Source organism: Lepidochelys olivacea (genome assembly GCF_965140295.1).
Source record: "Lepidochelys olivacea isolate rLepOli2 genome assembly, chromosome: 1".
Taxonomy (NCBI): domain Eukaryota; kingdom Metazoa; phylum Chordata; order Testudines; family Cheloniidae; genus Lepidochelys; species Lepidochelys olivacea.
The window spans coordinates 251960758-251975015 of record NC_140411.1 but is presented as its reverse complement, the minus strand read 5'-3'; the positions used below and the strand labels follow the sequence as shown (position 1 = coordinate 251975015).

At 41.9% G+C, this 14258-nt stretch overlaps 1 protein-coding gene across 1 annotated transcript in view; it reads right to left on the bottom strand.

Moving 5' to 3' along the window:
* The window catches only part of CHPT1 (choline phosphotransferase 1), a 28147-nt gene extending 14170 nt beyond the window's left edge, over positions 1-13977 (bottom strand). Inside the window, exon 1 of the mRNA XM_084611540.1 lies at positions 13637-13977. Coding sequence (XP_084467666.1) covers positions 13637-13879 — 243 coding nt within the window. The 5' untranslated portion in view covers positions 13880-13977. The remainder of the gene's footprint in view (positions 1-13636) is intronic.
* Between the last annotated feature and the right edge of the window lie 281 nt (positions 13978-14258).

Here is a 14258-nt window from a genome sequence, read left to right as displayed (position 1 = left end):
TATTTTCTTCCTTGGTATTTAGAGAACTGGTTATATTTGTATATCAAATTTCAGTTAATATGCAATTAAAAGTAGAAAATGCATTACGTAATTTTGTTAACAGAAGTTTTAGTTTTTAAATAGACAAAGTTGGAGATTTTCAAGGCTCAAAGGGCAGACACCTAACTTCCATTTGTGCCTTGCAGAATCTTTCCCAAGTAAATAAATGGTTCTCTCTTAAGAATGAAGAGCAACTGTCTATTGAATGTAGACTTTGATCATTTATTTAGTTCTTGTTTTAAATTGATTGTGGGTTGTTTTTGATCATTCATTACTGGGTTTTAGTTTAGCAGGACTTGCCATGGTAGTGGTCCCATCTCGGAGGGGAGATTTAGCTTTCAGAAATCAGTACGATTTTGAAACTAATTAGTACTTACTGATTACTTTTTCTCATATACCCCCAAATCTAGTTTCAGTCCAGGTCACATTTTTGCCCCCTAGTTGTTACCAATCACACTTTACACAAAAAATTATTCGGGAAGAAACAAAGTCAAAGGTTACATGCAAGATGTTTATATCAAATAGATAAAAAACCATCGGAAATCATGACAATTAATTCTCTTCTACCCCTACATAGGAACTCTGTTACATCCTGCCCTCAGTTACTCTTCTACAATCCCTCCTCACTGGGAGCTCACTGGTGTAACAGGGCAGAATTTGGCTGTACCACATACATCGTAATCAAGATAGATAATATTTCTTTTCAAAGTCTGTTTATTAAAGGTGAGTGAGTGTATCTGGATAACAAATTATACATTGTATGGATATACTGAATATTAATGAGTAGATGTGGGGCTGAAAGCCAGGAAATAACCCACTTTAAATAAATCCTCACACAACAGGTATGCATCTACATAAACCAGCCAGCGGTCTCAGTCAAACCAGAAAAGAGAAGAACTTTGACAACTGAAAATAATAAACCTTTTTTTAACTAAGTTAGGACAGGAGGTTTTCATGGAAGGGAATGTAGAAGGGGGAAAAAATGAAACCCTCTTCATTATATCCCATCATAGCACTTGTGAACCAGTTTGTTTAGAACAAATCACGCATCAGATTTAGACCCATCCCAGGAACCCACAAGACAAGACCTTCCAACGAAGACCATATTTAAGGAAGATTCCATTTTGAGCTTAAAAGCCTTGCTCATAAAGCCAGAAAAGAACAATACTTAAAGCCATGAATTTTTAAACTTAAAAAACAAAACTTAGATAACTTTCAGAAAGAAAAGATTGTCAGTATCTCTCTACTTGGGACCCTTCCTAATCCACTTAACCCTGATACAAACTTCTAAAGAGAATCTAGTATACTTCTGACTTGGAGGCAATAGTAGCATCATCCTAGTTAAGAGCAGGCTGAGTAATCCTTATCTGGACCATTGCTAAATCTATTTTAAAATTTGTCTAGCATCATGACGGAAGAAATATAAAGTAATGAAAACTTGAGGGAAAATAAAGGATCTGAATGTCATGAGTACAGAATCAGATTAATTTCCAGAGTATGTCACACAAAGGAATCAAATAAGAAGTAAAAACAGGACCTAAAATAAACCTTAAGGAGCCCTGAGAATTCATTATATTCTAGCTAAGTTTGTAAACGGATCTCAACCTGACCCCTAAATTGCACTTGCAATGCTGCAAGTATAGGAGTTTAGTTAGATACTCATCTGATTGTAGGACTAGTGTTGGTAGTTACTGTAGGTGTCTAATTTCTACTTGTACCTGCAAACAGTTGGCACAATTTTAGAAGCTTTCTTAGAAAATACGGGCTTTCAAGATTTTTAAACACGTCCACTGTCTTTGGGTTTAAACTTCTCCAATGTGGGAGTACCTACTTATGTAGTCATAATATAAAATCTGTTATGCTCTTTAATGTTGGTATTACTTCAATTTAAAATAAGACTACCATTCTAATTCTAGTCAAATGTTTTTTTCCTATTGGTAAGTGCTCTCCTATTCCAGCTGGGTTATCTTAACTCTTCTCACTCCTTAGACAAGATTACACTTGCAATCTCTGCGATATATTTAAATATACGTTCATGATTGTTGCTACTGATTATTTGTAACAATTCGGTCAAATATATATATTCCCTTATTCAAAGAGTAGTGTCTCTCTTGGACCAGGTATGAAACCAGTGACTTTTGGACTTTCACTGTAGTTTACACAGTATTAGGGACTCTGAATACCCACCAATCTTTAGGTCAAAAATCTAGACTCACATTTTTACAAAGGCCTAAACCTAATGATTTATGAAGCAAGAGGCTCCAACAGTTCCTCCCCTCCTCCCAAATAGCATTAAGTGAGGAGAAAATTAAAAGTCTAGCATCTTAAGACTTTCAGCATTATCTTTAAATTAGATATGAAAAAGATTTAAATTCCAACTGACATGAGCATTTTGGTGGCAGGCAGAAAACAAAATAGCATTATGGTAACCCAATGGAAGATTATAAACTAGTTTCCATCCTGCTCCAATACAGGTTTAACATTAAATTTTTAAATAATTAAGTTATGTTTTTTTCTCCCATTAATCTAGTTATTAAATAGGAGGCAAAATGGTTTTATCATCTTTATAGGCAAAACACGTAAAGGGACAAAGACTTTCAAAACATGTGTAAGCTAGGAACCGGGGAAAATCCAAGCTCATCATCCATCAGGAAGACAGGCAAGTGACCATGTAGAAAGAACAGGGCCTTTTGACAAGTAGCCTCAGAATCCAGGAGTGCCCTCAACTCTGGATTAACCCTAGCACTTTTAAATCCCCTAAATTAATCTAAATTCCCATTTAAACAAAATCTCTGTTCTAGCCCTTATCCTTGCAAAGATAAAATGTAAAATAATCATTAGGATTATGTGTCAATAGTTTTTCATAAAGATCAAGTATTAGTCAATGTTCTCCCCACAGCCCTCCCCACACACATACCCTCCCTCAGATGCCCAAGACTAGCCTTGGAGGTCTATGAAATCCACGACCCTAGGCCCCTCAATTTTGGGAAGGACTTAGGACAGATTCTTGGCTGTGTTGCCCAGCCCTCTGCTACTTGAGTTGCAATAAATTCCCCTTTTCAGGCATTTGCCTACAGTGTAAAATATAGTTTTATAGTCCAGATTACCCAAAAAAGCAATTATGCATATCATACACAGAATTAAAACGGTAGACTGTGCTAATTCTGTTAATAAGATCCTCTCAACCACTCTATTTTCCCACACTCCTCCCTTCTTCTAAAGCCACTGGATATATACAACTGCTAAACAGATTACTATTGTTAAACATCTCACTCGCAGTTGGCATTTTATTTGTTTCTGAATACATAATCTCCATATTCAATGGTCAATCATGAAGAAAACGCTATCATGTCACATTCTTCAACAGTCGCAATGCTATTTAATTCCAGTTCATTCTATGTGGTATGTTTGCTATTTATCTTGTTTAATCTTTTAAATAATTATTTCATAAAATACGATGAAGAAAGCCAGAACAATGGCTTGATACAGTAAGTAAAGACAACTGTACTTTGTCACGAAAGACAATGCTGTGACTTTCTCCCTGTACATAGACATTTTTAGTATTTCCAAATTTGGGATAATCAATCAGTCAAGCCTTTCCCGCCCCCCACTCTTTTTTTAAGGTTGCCTTTTTTCAAAGCATTGCTGGATTTGCAACCTGTATCAAGGATCTTACTTTAGAGCTTCTTTATATGAAAAGGTAACAAGCTTCATATCACAATTCCTCAATTTGTACAGATTAAAAAAAGCTTGCACATTGTTACTGTATTCATTGTTAGCTAATGACAGCTTCAACAACCCCACCGTTATTCAGTAGAATAAACATGACAATGAAACAGTCTGATTTCGTAAATCAAACTTTGAAACAAGGATTCTTGAATTAAAGAGAACATGCTAATGTTTGCAGTCATAACTTGAGATCATATTGTCAGAAGAGAGTTTATTTAATGGAAAACAGTTCTGCTACACTCAACTTCAAACCGATGTTTGATAAAATAAATATCTTTCTCCCCCGATTAGAACGTGTACACACATGCTAGAATTCAAGTTAAAAATTTCCCCCGCCTTCTCAGTATGGGCTTTCCATTTCCTTATAAATTCCTACCATGACAGGATCCATGGAGAGTAAGGAACAAAGGGTTTTCATTCTCATCTTCCCCATAACTAGCTCCTCCATATCAGTTAACGCTACAGAACACCTGCTGAGAGGGGAAGCAGATTGCACTGAAAATGTAGCAACAGGTGTCGGCATGAATGGCTTGGGGGAATTGGAAACGGGATATGGAGCCTTTCACCTCAAGGTCACCACTTCAAAGCTAACCCAGGATGGTAGTGACCTGCATGTTGTTGGGCAGCTGACATGAAATGAGTTGCTGATCTCAATTTAACTGGTAGTAAACCGGTGTCCAAATCACAAAACCCCCCACCATACTTAGGCCTAGTTGACAGTCTCAAATCTGCTAAAGCTATATCTATTTCATAGACATTAAGGTCAGAAGGGACCATTATGATCATCTAGTCTGACCTCCTGCACAATGCAGGCCACAGAAACTCATCCACCCACTCCTGCAATAAACCTCTCACCTATGTCTGAGGTGCTGAAGTCCTCAAATCATGGTTTAAAGACTTCAAGGTGCAGAGAATCCTCCTGCCAGCAACCCGTGCCCCATGCTACAGAGGAAGGCGAAAACCCCCAGGGCCTCTGCCAACCTGCCCTGGAGAAAAATTCCTTCCCAACCTCAAATATGGCGATCAGCTGAACCCTGAGCATGTAGGCAAGATTCACCAGCCAGATACCCAGGAAAGAATTCTCTGTAGTAACTCAGATCCCACCCCATCTAACATCCCATCACAGGCTGTTGGGCCTATTTACCATGAATTATTAAAGATCAATAAATTGCCAAAATCATGTTATCCCATCATACCATCTCCTCCATAAACTTATCGAGTTTAATCTTGAAGCCAGATAGGTTTTTTGCCCACACTGCTTCCCTTGGAAGGCTATTCCAGAACATCATGCCTCTGATGGTTAGAAACCTTCGTCTAATTTCAAGTCTAAACTTCCCAATGGCTAGTTTATATCCATTTGTTCTTGTGTCCACATTGGTATTGAGCTTAAATAATTCCTCTCCCTCTCCAGTATTTCTCTCTCTGATATATTTATAGAGAGCAAACCATATCTCCCCTCAACCTTCTTTTGGTTAGGTTAACAAGCCAAGTTCCTTGAGTCTCTTTTCATAAGACAGGTTTTCCATTCCTCGGATCATCCTAGTAGTCCGTCTCTGTACCTGTTCAAGTTTGAATTCTTCCTTCTTAAACATGGGAGACCAGAACTGCACACAGTATTCCAGATGAGGTCTCACCAGTGCCTTGTATAATGGTACTAACACCTCCTTATCTCTGCTGGAAATACCTCGCCTGATGCATCCCAAGACCGCATTAGCTTTTTTCACGGCCATATCACATTGGCGGCTCATAGTCATCCTGTGGTCAACCAATACTCCAAGGTCCTCCTCTTCCTCCGTTACTTCTAACTGATGCGTCCTCAGCTTATAACTAAGATTCTTGTTATTAATCCCTAAATGCATGACCTTATACTTCTCACTATTAAATTTCATCCTATTACTATTACTCCAGTTTACAAGGTCATCCAGATCCGGTATGATATCCCGGTCCTTCTCTAAATTGGTAATACCTTCCAGCTTTTTATCATCCGCAAACTTTATTATCACACTCCCACTTTTTGTGCCGAGGTCAGTAATAAAAAGATTAAATAAGATTGGTCCGAAAACCGATCCCTCAGGAACTCCACTGGTAACCTCCCTCCAGTCTGACAGTTCACCTTTCAGTATGACCCGCTGTAATCTCCCTTTTAACCAATTCCTTATCCACTTTTCAATTTTCATATTGATCCCCATCTTTTCCAATTTAATAATTCCCCATGTGGCACCGTATCAAATGCCATACTGAATTCTAGGTAAATTAGATCCACTGTGTTTCCTTTGTCTAAAAAAATCTGTTACTTTCTCAAAGAAGGAGTTCAAGTTGGTTTGGCACGATCTACCTTTTGTAAAACCATGTTGTATTGTGTCCCATTTACCATTGACCTCAATGTCCTTAATTACTTTCTCCTTCAAAATTTTTTTCAAGACCTTGCATACTACAGATGTCAAACTAACAGGCCTGTAGCTACCCGGATCACCTTTTTCCCCCCTTTCTTAAAAATAGGAACTATGTTAGGAATTCTCCAGTCATAGGGTACAACCTCTGAGTTTACAGATTCATTAAAAATTCTTGCTAATGGGATTGCAATTTCATGTGCCATTTCCTTTAATATTCTTGGATGAAGATTATCTGGGCCCCCCGATTTAGTCCCATTAAGCTGTTCGAGTTTCGCTTCTACCTCAGATATGGTAATATCTACCTCCATATCCTCATTCCCATTTGTCATGCTACCATTATCCCCAAGATCCTCATTAGCCTTATTAAAGACTGAGGCAAAGTATTTGTTTAGATACTGGGCCATGCCTAGATTATCCTTGACCTCCACTCCATCCTCAGTGTTTAGCGGTCCCACTTCTTTCTTTGTTTTCTTCTTATTTATATGGCTATCAAACCTTTTACTATTGGTTTTAATTCCCTTTGCAAGGTCCAACTCTATGTGACTTTTAGCCTCTCTCACTTTATCCCTACATATTCTGGCCTCAATAAGGTAGCTTTCCTTGCTGATCCCTCCCATCTCCCACTCCCTGTATGCTTTCTGCTTTTTCTTAATCACCTCTCTGAGATGCTTGCTCATCCAGCTTGGTCTACAACTCCTGCCTGTGAATTTTTTACCTTTTCTTGGGATGCAGGCTTCTGGAAGCCAAAATAGCTCAGGAGACCAGATTCTTGACCCACTCTGAAGACAAATAATTCTGCTATTTGCATCAATCCAACATTCAAATTCTGAAAATAAAGCTATGTAATGTCATGAACACAGAGGTTCCAGTGGCCTGGAAAATTAACCTAAAATAATTAAAAATTTTAAAATTAAAATTTAATGTTACTGTCTTTCTGTCCCATTGAGCAGCTTTAAATTGGCAAGCCTGAAGTAGCTTTGTTTTTTAATGAAACCTTAAGGAGTTATTTATAAACACCAGTAAAATGTTTACAAACTGAGGGATATTTTGGAAGTTCAGAGAGAGTAAATAAAGGACTCTGTTAAAATTACTGCATGCTAAATGGTAAAAAGGATCAAGATATGGTGAAAGAAAGAGATAGTGACAGAATAGCGAAAGAGTAGAAGTGTTGGACCCAGTAATTAAGTTCACAATTATTCTTAATAATTAGATTATTCAGGAGAGTGCAGCTAAATCACATCTACTTTCTCATCGATTCACAGACGATCGCCATCTCTCATTTTGCCATCTCCCTGTAACATGAACACGTCCCATTCCCCCACTCTTAAAAAGACCCTTTTATAGATGTACATTTAAGTCCTATATTACTTTTCTTTATAGGCTGAACACATAAAGCTCTGAGATTTTTTTCCTCACAGGATAGAGCCAATTCCTTGATAAACCTTATAGGCTTCCCAAGCACTCTTTCAAGAGTTTGACGATATACTTGTTAACTCTGTGCCAAATATTTGGCACAATATTTTTTAAGGTGGTTTAAGAGCTCTCTTGACGTACAACTAAGTGACACTTGTTAGCCTTTTTGTGGCCACTGCACAACATATTCTTACCTTCAAGTCATCCTGTACTATCACATTTCCTTCCCCACATGCCCAGTTACAAAAAAAGGGCCTATTTTGAGTTGATTTTTGGAGATACACCTACAAACAAAATTTCATTATCTGCTTTTCTTCCCATTTCCTCCCATACTGCTTATACCCTCTGGAGTCTGACAATAGTCTCCTGAATATCAAAAACTATGTTTATACTTATGATAGATTTCATCACTGTGTCCCCATGACCTAGGAATCTCGTGATGCCAGGCAGAGGGCACAGGAGGTGCACAGGTTTTTCAGAGCTCCCCTGTGTCAGACATATGCATTATAATTCACTAGACCGTGGCATGAGAGATTTCTACCGAGACCTGGTAGCCCACTGGTCATTGTAATCACTATGAAAAGTATGGATGGATAATATTCACAGAGTTGTGTCTCTCTACTGGAAATTATGTTCTTAAGGCAGGTAACCAGGAGCTAAGAGACTCACACTAAGGCCAGAAGGGACCATCATGATCATCTAGTCTGAATTCCTGCACGTTGCAGGCTACAGAACCTCACCCACCCACTCCTGTAATAGAGTCATAACCTCTGTCTGAGTTACTGAAGTCCTGAAATCATGATTTAAGGCTTCAAGTTATAGAGAATCCACCATTTGCTCTAGTTTAAACCTGCAGGTGACCTGTGCCCCATGCTGCAGAAGAAGGTGAAAAACCCTAAGAGTCTCTGCCAATCTGACCTGGGGTGAAATTTCTATCAAACTGTCAAAATCAATTAAAAGGCAAACATCAGTCAATGTGTTACAACAGATGACTGTTGTAGCAGCTGTTCTGAAGATGTTTATCAAGATACTGAGGTTGCATCACTGTCATGTCCTACCCATCAGAAGGAACCAGGGGTTGCATCACTTCCTTTAGTGTATGCATAGTGTTCACACATTTACTATCTCACAGTGTCTTTGTAAAGCTCCAGGATTAGGCAGGCGTATTTCCTCCACACCATCCCCATTTGGCAGTGAACAATTAACTTTGTTCTGCTGGGAAGAAAACACCTCAAAATGCTACAGTACTCTTGGTGAGAGATTGGGAGTAAGAATGGAGAGTTGTGACCTGTCACGGAGTCACAGTCTTGGTGCATCTTTCCCCTGTGCCTTTAAAACTCATATCAAGGCTTGAGGGCTCTCAATCCAGGACTTTCACAGGCACTAAATTACCGACACTTTTAAAATATATTATGAAATGTGTACTTACACTTACCTACGCTTTTTAAAAAAAGTGTTAAAATTCAGTTTCAGTAATTTAAGGTACTACTAGCAGGGGACTTTAATTATATAGAATCTTTTGTCTCTTTAATAGTCACAATTTTATAGAGGGAAATGCAGTGTTGTACTACTCCTCACAATTAAATAGTCAAGACTCTCACTCTATTATAATGGGAAAGGTTGCTTCTTGTGGCCAATTATGTAGAGTTGAGAAGTTGAAGTATACTACTGTGCTGTCAGGTTGGCCAATGATTTAATAATTCATGAAGTGTTTCATTACCACATCCACCTTGTCTCTCTAGTATCTTGGGACTGACACGGTACAACTACACTGCATAAACACAGTTTGGGTATTAAGAATTAAAAAACAAATTTGCATGCTTCTCCCAGTTTGCCCAACTAAAACTTTTTTTTTTTAATTAAAGAAACATAAGTTTGCAGGCCTTTAATCTACAGCTAGAATGCAAAAGTTTAGGGTAATTAAAAAAACAACAACACGTAGACAAGCCAAGATGCTCAAGTGTTACAATATCAAAAGATCTGTAATACACTAATCCTAACAGCTATGTTCCAATTTGTTGTGGCTAGCACAGTTTCAACCTTGGTATGGGTAAAGTTATGAACAAGCCAGATCTCTGAACAACTGCACTCCCATAAACCCTGAGGAATTTTTGTCTGTTACCACATACCAAGCTGCAACTAACTACAAGTTTGTAATTCCATCTCACTACATTATTACAATCCCAATAATGTAAATTCTTTTCTGTATGATCCACATGTATTTTTCCTGAAGTGAAAATATCTGAGGGTGATATTTAAAACAGCAGGTTAACCCATTAGTCTTTAACCTGTGAAGGCAAGAGTTCTCCTACATTTTGGGTCACAAGTGAAAACAAGTTTGGAGGTTTAATTTTAGCTCCTAACACAGGTTTCTCCACATCCCAAAAGCACAGCAGAAGTCAGATCCAGATCATGCAAGTGGATCTGCGCAGATGGGCCTTTGCAAAGCCCCATTTACATCAATGAGGTGCTGCAAGAGTCTGACTGTGTGAGTGCACTTGCAGGGCTAAGGCCATCGTTTCCACCTTGTGATAGAAAAGTCTAGGCCCTCTTCACCCCTGCCACACGTGCGGTAGTTCAGAACTGCAAGAGGGCTCCCACACTGCTCATGCTCTCTTTCTTGGAATGAAAAGATGACAGAATTTGTTTGGACAAACAGGAGTTGGATAACAGGGTGAGTTTGTGTTGTAAGGAGATGCATACATTGGTGAGAGAGAATGTTGTGATGGGAGGCATAAAACGACCCCCTAAATTAAAACAAGAACAAGAACACAGAATAAAAGGAGGCTCCTGCTTCATATTACATGTTTACAATGGATGTTGTGATGGTTGAAAGAGATTTTTAATTTAGACTGCCAGGTAAAATCTGACCCAGCATTTAGGTTTTACAAAACTCATCTTTTATAAAATTAACACCACAGAAAAAAGTGGGAAAATATCTCATTGGGCTAGTGCACTATAGTGCTATACACTAAAAACAGAAGTGCAGTCATGGCAGCATGAGGGCCTAGTCACCCCAACTATGATCCTATTCAAGGCCCCAACTATGTACTTGGAGCGGTTACCCCCTTCCTGCGCTTGCGCTACCATGACTACAATTTTATTTTTAGCATGCTAGCTGAGTCAGAGCTAGTACAGGTATGTCTACCCAAGCTGGAAATTACAGCCCCAGCTCCAGTACAGACGCTATATAGCCTAAGTCTGTGGTTATCAAACTTTTTTTTTTGCAGACCACTTGAAAATTGCTGAGGGTCTCAGACTACTTAATGATTTTTCCAAACCTTGTTTGTACAGTTAGCTAACTATTGTAAAGTGCTTTAGATAAAAGCGCTATAGAAAAAAAATTATTAACTTTTTTTTGTTCTATAAATAAAAGCACAACTCATTTTAGTAACAGTAGTCTTACCTTTCTAATGTGTTGGACATGCCCTCTCTCCCCCACTGGGGCTGGGAAGGGTTGTGTGTGTGGGGTCTCTCCCCCACCCACAGCAGCCACAGAACTGAGGCTGGGAAGGAGGGCCATCTCTCCCTGGCAGCCGCAGCCCTGGAGCTGGGAAAAGTAGCCTCTTTCTCTGGCTACTGCAAACCTACACATCCCAAATTCCCCCCACTCCCCCCTCTCACCTACCTCTATTCCCCCAAGGCTACCACCTCACCGTACATGTGCATCTTCTCCAGGGTCCAAGCACTTAATTAGTGGAACCATGCCAGCGTGGCTCCACTAATTAGGTGGGTGGCCCTTCATTTTCTTGTGTGCGGCCATCCAGGCGCGCACCTTAGAGGGAACTATCTGCGGACCACCTGAATGGAGCTTGCGGACCACTGGTGGTCCATGGATCACAGTTTGAGAACCTCTGGCTTAAGTTAACAGAGTAGCATTAGGCACTTTAAATGCCAGCAACTTCAGTCTACACTAGTGCTCCCATCTTTGGAGCCGAACTGTAGATGGGATTGGTTGGATATTGTGAGGAAAAAGAACCATTTAGTATTGCAGAAAGCCAAGATTTTCATGTAATGTCATGACTCCAGGAGCTTGGACTTAAGGACACCAATATTGTGTCTCTCATGATAAAATCATGAGTGCTGGCAATACACAAGACAAATCTTCTCTCTAGAAATGTCAAAAACAGGCTTGAAATTCATCCCCCCAAAGGCAGTTTCCTTTCCCATCCAACGATGGAGGTTTGGAGTAAGTCAAAGTATTAGAAACTATTTAGCATCAGAAGCAACCTCCCCACAGATCAGGCCGCACCAACTCAAAGTGGCACCAGACCATTCCAGAACAACCAATGCAAAACCTGCAGACACATCTCTACTGCGTCAATGATCAACACCCGCCCCCCACAACACACCTTTCAAGATCCATGGGTTCTACACATTCCTATCACAACATGTGAGCTCTCTCATCCAGTGCACTAGATGCCCCAATAAAAACTATGTGGGTGAAACCAATCACTACGATATTGAATGAACTCACACAGAAAAATGATAAAAGACAAAAACACCCTATCACTTGCGGGTGAACACTTCACAAAGCCATCACTCTATATCTAACCTATCAGTCCTCAACCTCAAAGGAAACCTCCACAGCACTTTCAAAATATGAGCCCAGGGGGCTCAAATTCATTACTCTGTAGATATTAAAGTCATGACTGGACAGAAACACTGGATTTATGGTTTACTACAACAGCATATAACCCACTAACCCCTCTTTTTGTCCTACGACTGCAGAAGCATTATCGGGCCACTCTACCTTGCATGACCCCTTACAATATGTGCTCATTATTTATGCTAAACAATCTGTTCCACCTTGTTATGATGCTGGGAGTACTTTTCCCAGACCTGAAGAAGAGCTCTGGCGGCTTGAAAGCTTGTCTGTCTTGCCAACAGAAGTTGGTCCAATAAAAGATATTACCTCACTCACCTGGTCTCTAATATCCTGGGACCTATACCGCTAGAACTAAGCTGCATAGTGCAGACCCTGTTGGTTGGCATAACAACAGTTTGGTCTTTCCTTCGTAGACATGGTTTAGTCCCTTCTAGAAAGAGAAGGCCAAACATAGTTATAACACAGGTGGGGCACTATTGATGCAACACAGTAGGATTTACTATGTGCATAGGCTCGAAACACTATCTGAAGATATAGTGCTACAGTTGTGTGTTTTTTACAGCATCCTGGGGTTTACAGTAGGAAGGGATTAAAATGGGAGCAGGTTCTCAGTTTGTGTAGGAATTTGTTTTGCAGTGAGTGCTGTGTGTTAACACCTGGAGATTACTGTGTTTGTGTGGCTGTTATTTACACTAGAGAGAAGGTTATAAGCCCTCACACAATGAGTATATACAATGTGCACAAAAGGTGTTACAGGGAAAAATGAGGGCTGAATGCTAGAGTTGCTGGGGGAAGTTTCAGTCAGAGCAGGGACCGTGGGGGCAGAAGGTCAGTTACAACATAGGTGGATTTAGTGATTACAATGCAGGAGAGAGAGAAGTTGTTTACAGTGGAGCATATATGCAGGGAGGAGGAGAAGATGTTTGAGTGGGGGACAGGGACACGATGCAGGGGGTGAGAGCTGGCTAGAGAGGGTTATAACTGGGATTACTATGGAGCGTGCTGGGCATGGGAGGGTGGTTACTGTGGGGGAAAGGGTGGGGTAGTTTGGGGGGATGACAGTGGGTGGTTGGGGTAGAGTAGGGTGACCAATTTTGTAGGGACAGTCCCAATATTTGGGACTTTATCTTATATAGGTGCCTATTACCCCCTACTCCCATCCCAATTTTTCACACTCGCTGTCTGGTCGCTCTCGGGTAGAGGGAAGATTAGCTTGGGGGTGGGGCAGTATGGGGCAAGGGGGGGTGATTTGAGAGGGGTGGCTGGGGAAAGAGGCAGAGGTTAGGGGTTACTGCAGGCGAAGGGGACAGGCTACTGCGGGGTGAGGGGAGCAGCGACACGGCCTGGGTTAGTCTGGGCCGGGAGACTGGGGGAAGCAGAAGCTACTTGGGTCTCTGGGAGGCTGAGGGGGCCGCTGAGGGGGGCGGCAGAGGGACCCTCTGGCCGGCGGTACCTGCTCGGTGGCGCTGGGGCAGTAGGCGATGAGCAGCAGCGTGGTGAGCAGGTTGAGCAGGAGGCCGCTCAGGGTGATGGTGTTGGGGGCCAGCCAGGCCGGGATCTGCTCCACCAGCCAGGCCCAGTAGAGCTGCAGCGGCGGCTCCAGCAGCGAGCGCCCGGACGCGCTGTAGCGATGCTGCTCCAGCCGCCTCAGCTGCGCCGCGCTCAGGGGCTCGGGCGGCGCCCACAGCCCGGCCATGGCAGCTCCTCGCGGGGGCGGGCTCGCTCGGCGCCGGCGCCTGGGCCCGGGCCTGGGCCTGGCTGCTCCCGGGGCTCGGCGGGGGCGGGCGCGGCGCAAGGAGGGAGGGACGGAGGCCGGAGCGCAGCTGCCGCCCGGAGCCGATAGTTAACCCGCCGCCCCCGGGCCCTGAAGTGCGCCCGCCCCCAGCACTCCCCGCTGGGCTACGGGGAGCCAGGCAGCCCCAATCCCCGCCAGTCCCCTCGGGGGCCGGGCAGCTCCTCCCCCCACCTCCCTGTGCTCACTCCCCCCTGCCCCCCAGGGAGCCAAGCAGCTCCTCCTCCCTCCCCCATAGGGGATCTGGCAGTGGCAACCCCCCATCCCACCCTACCACACCTTT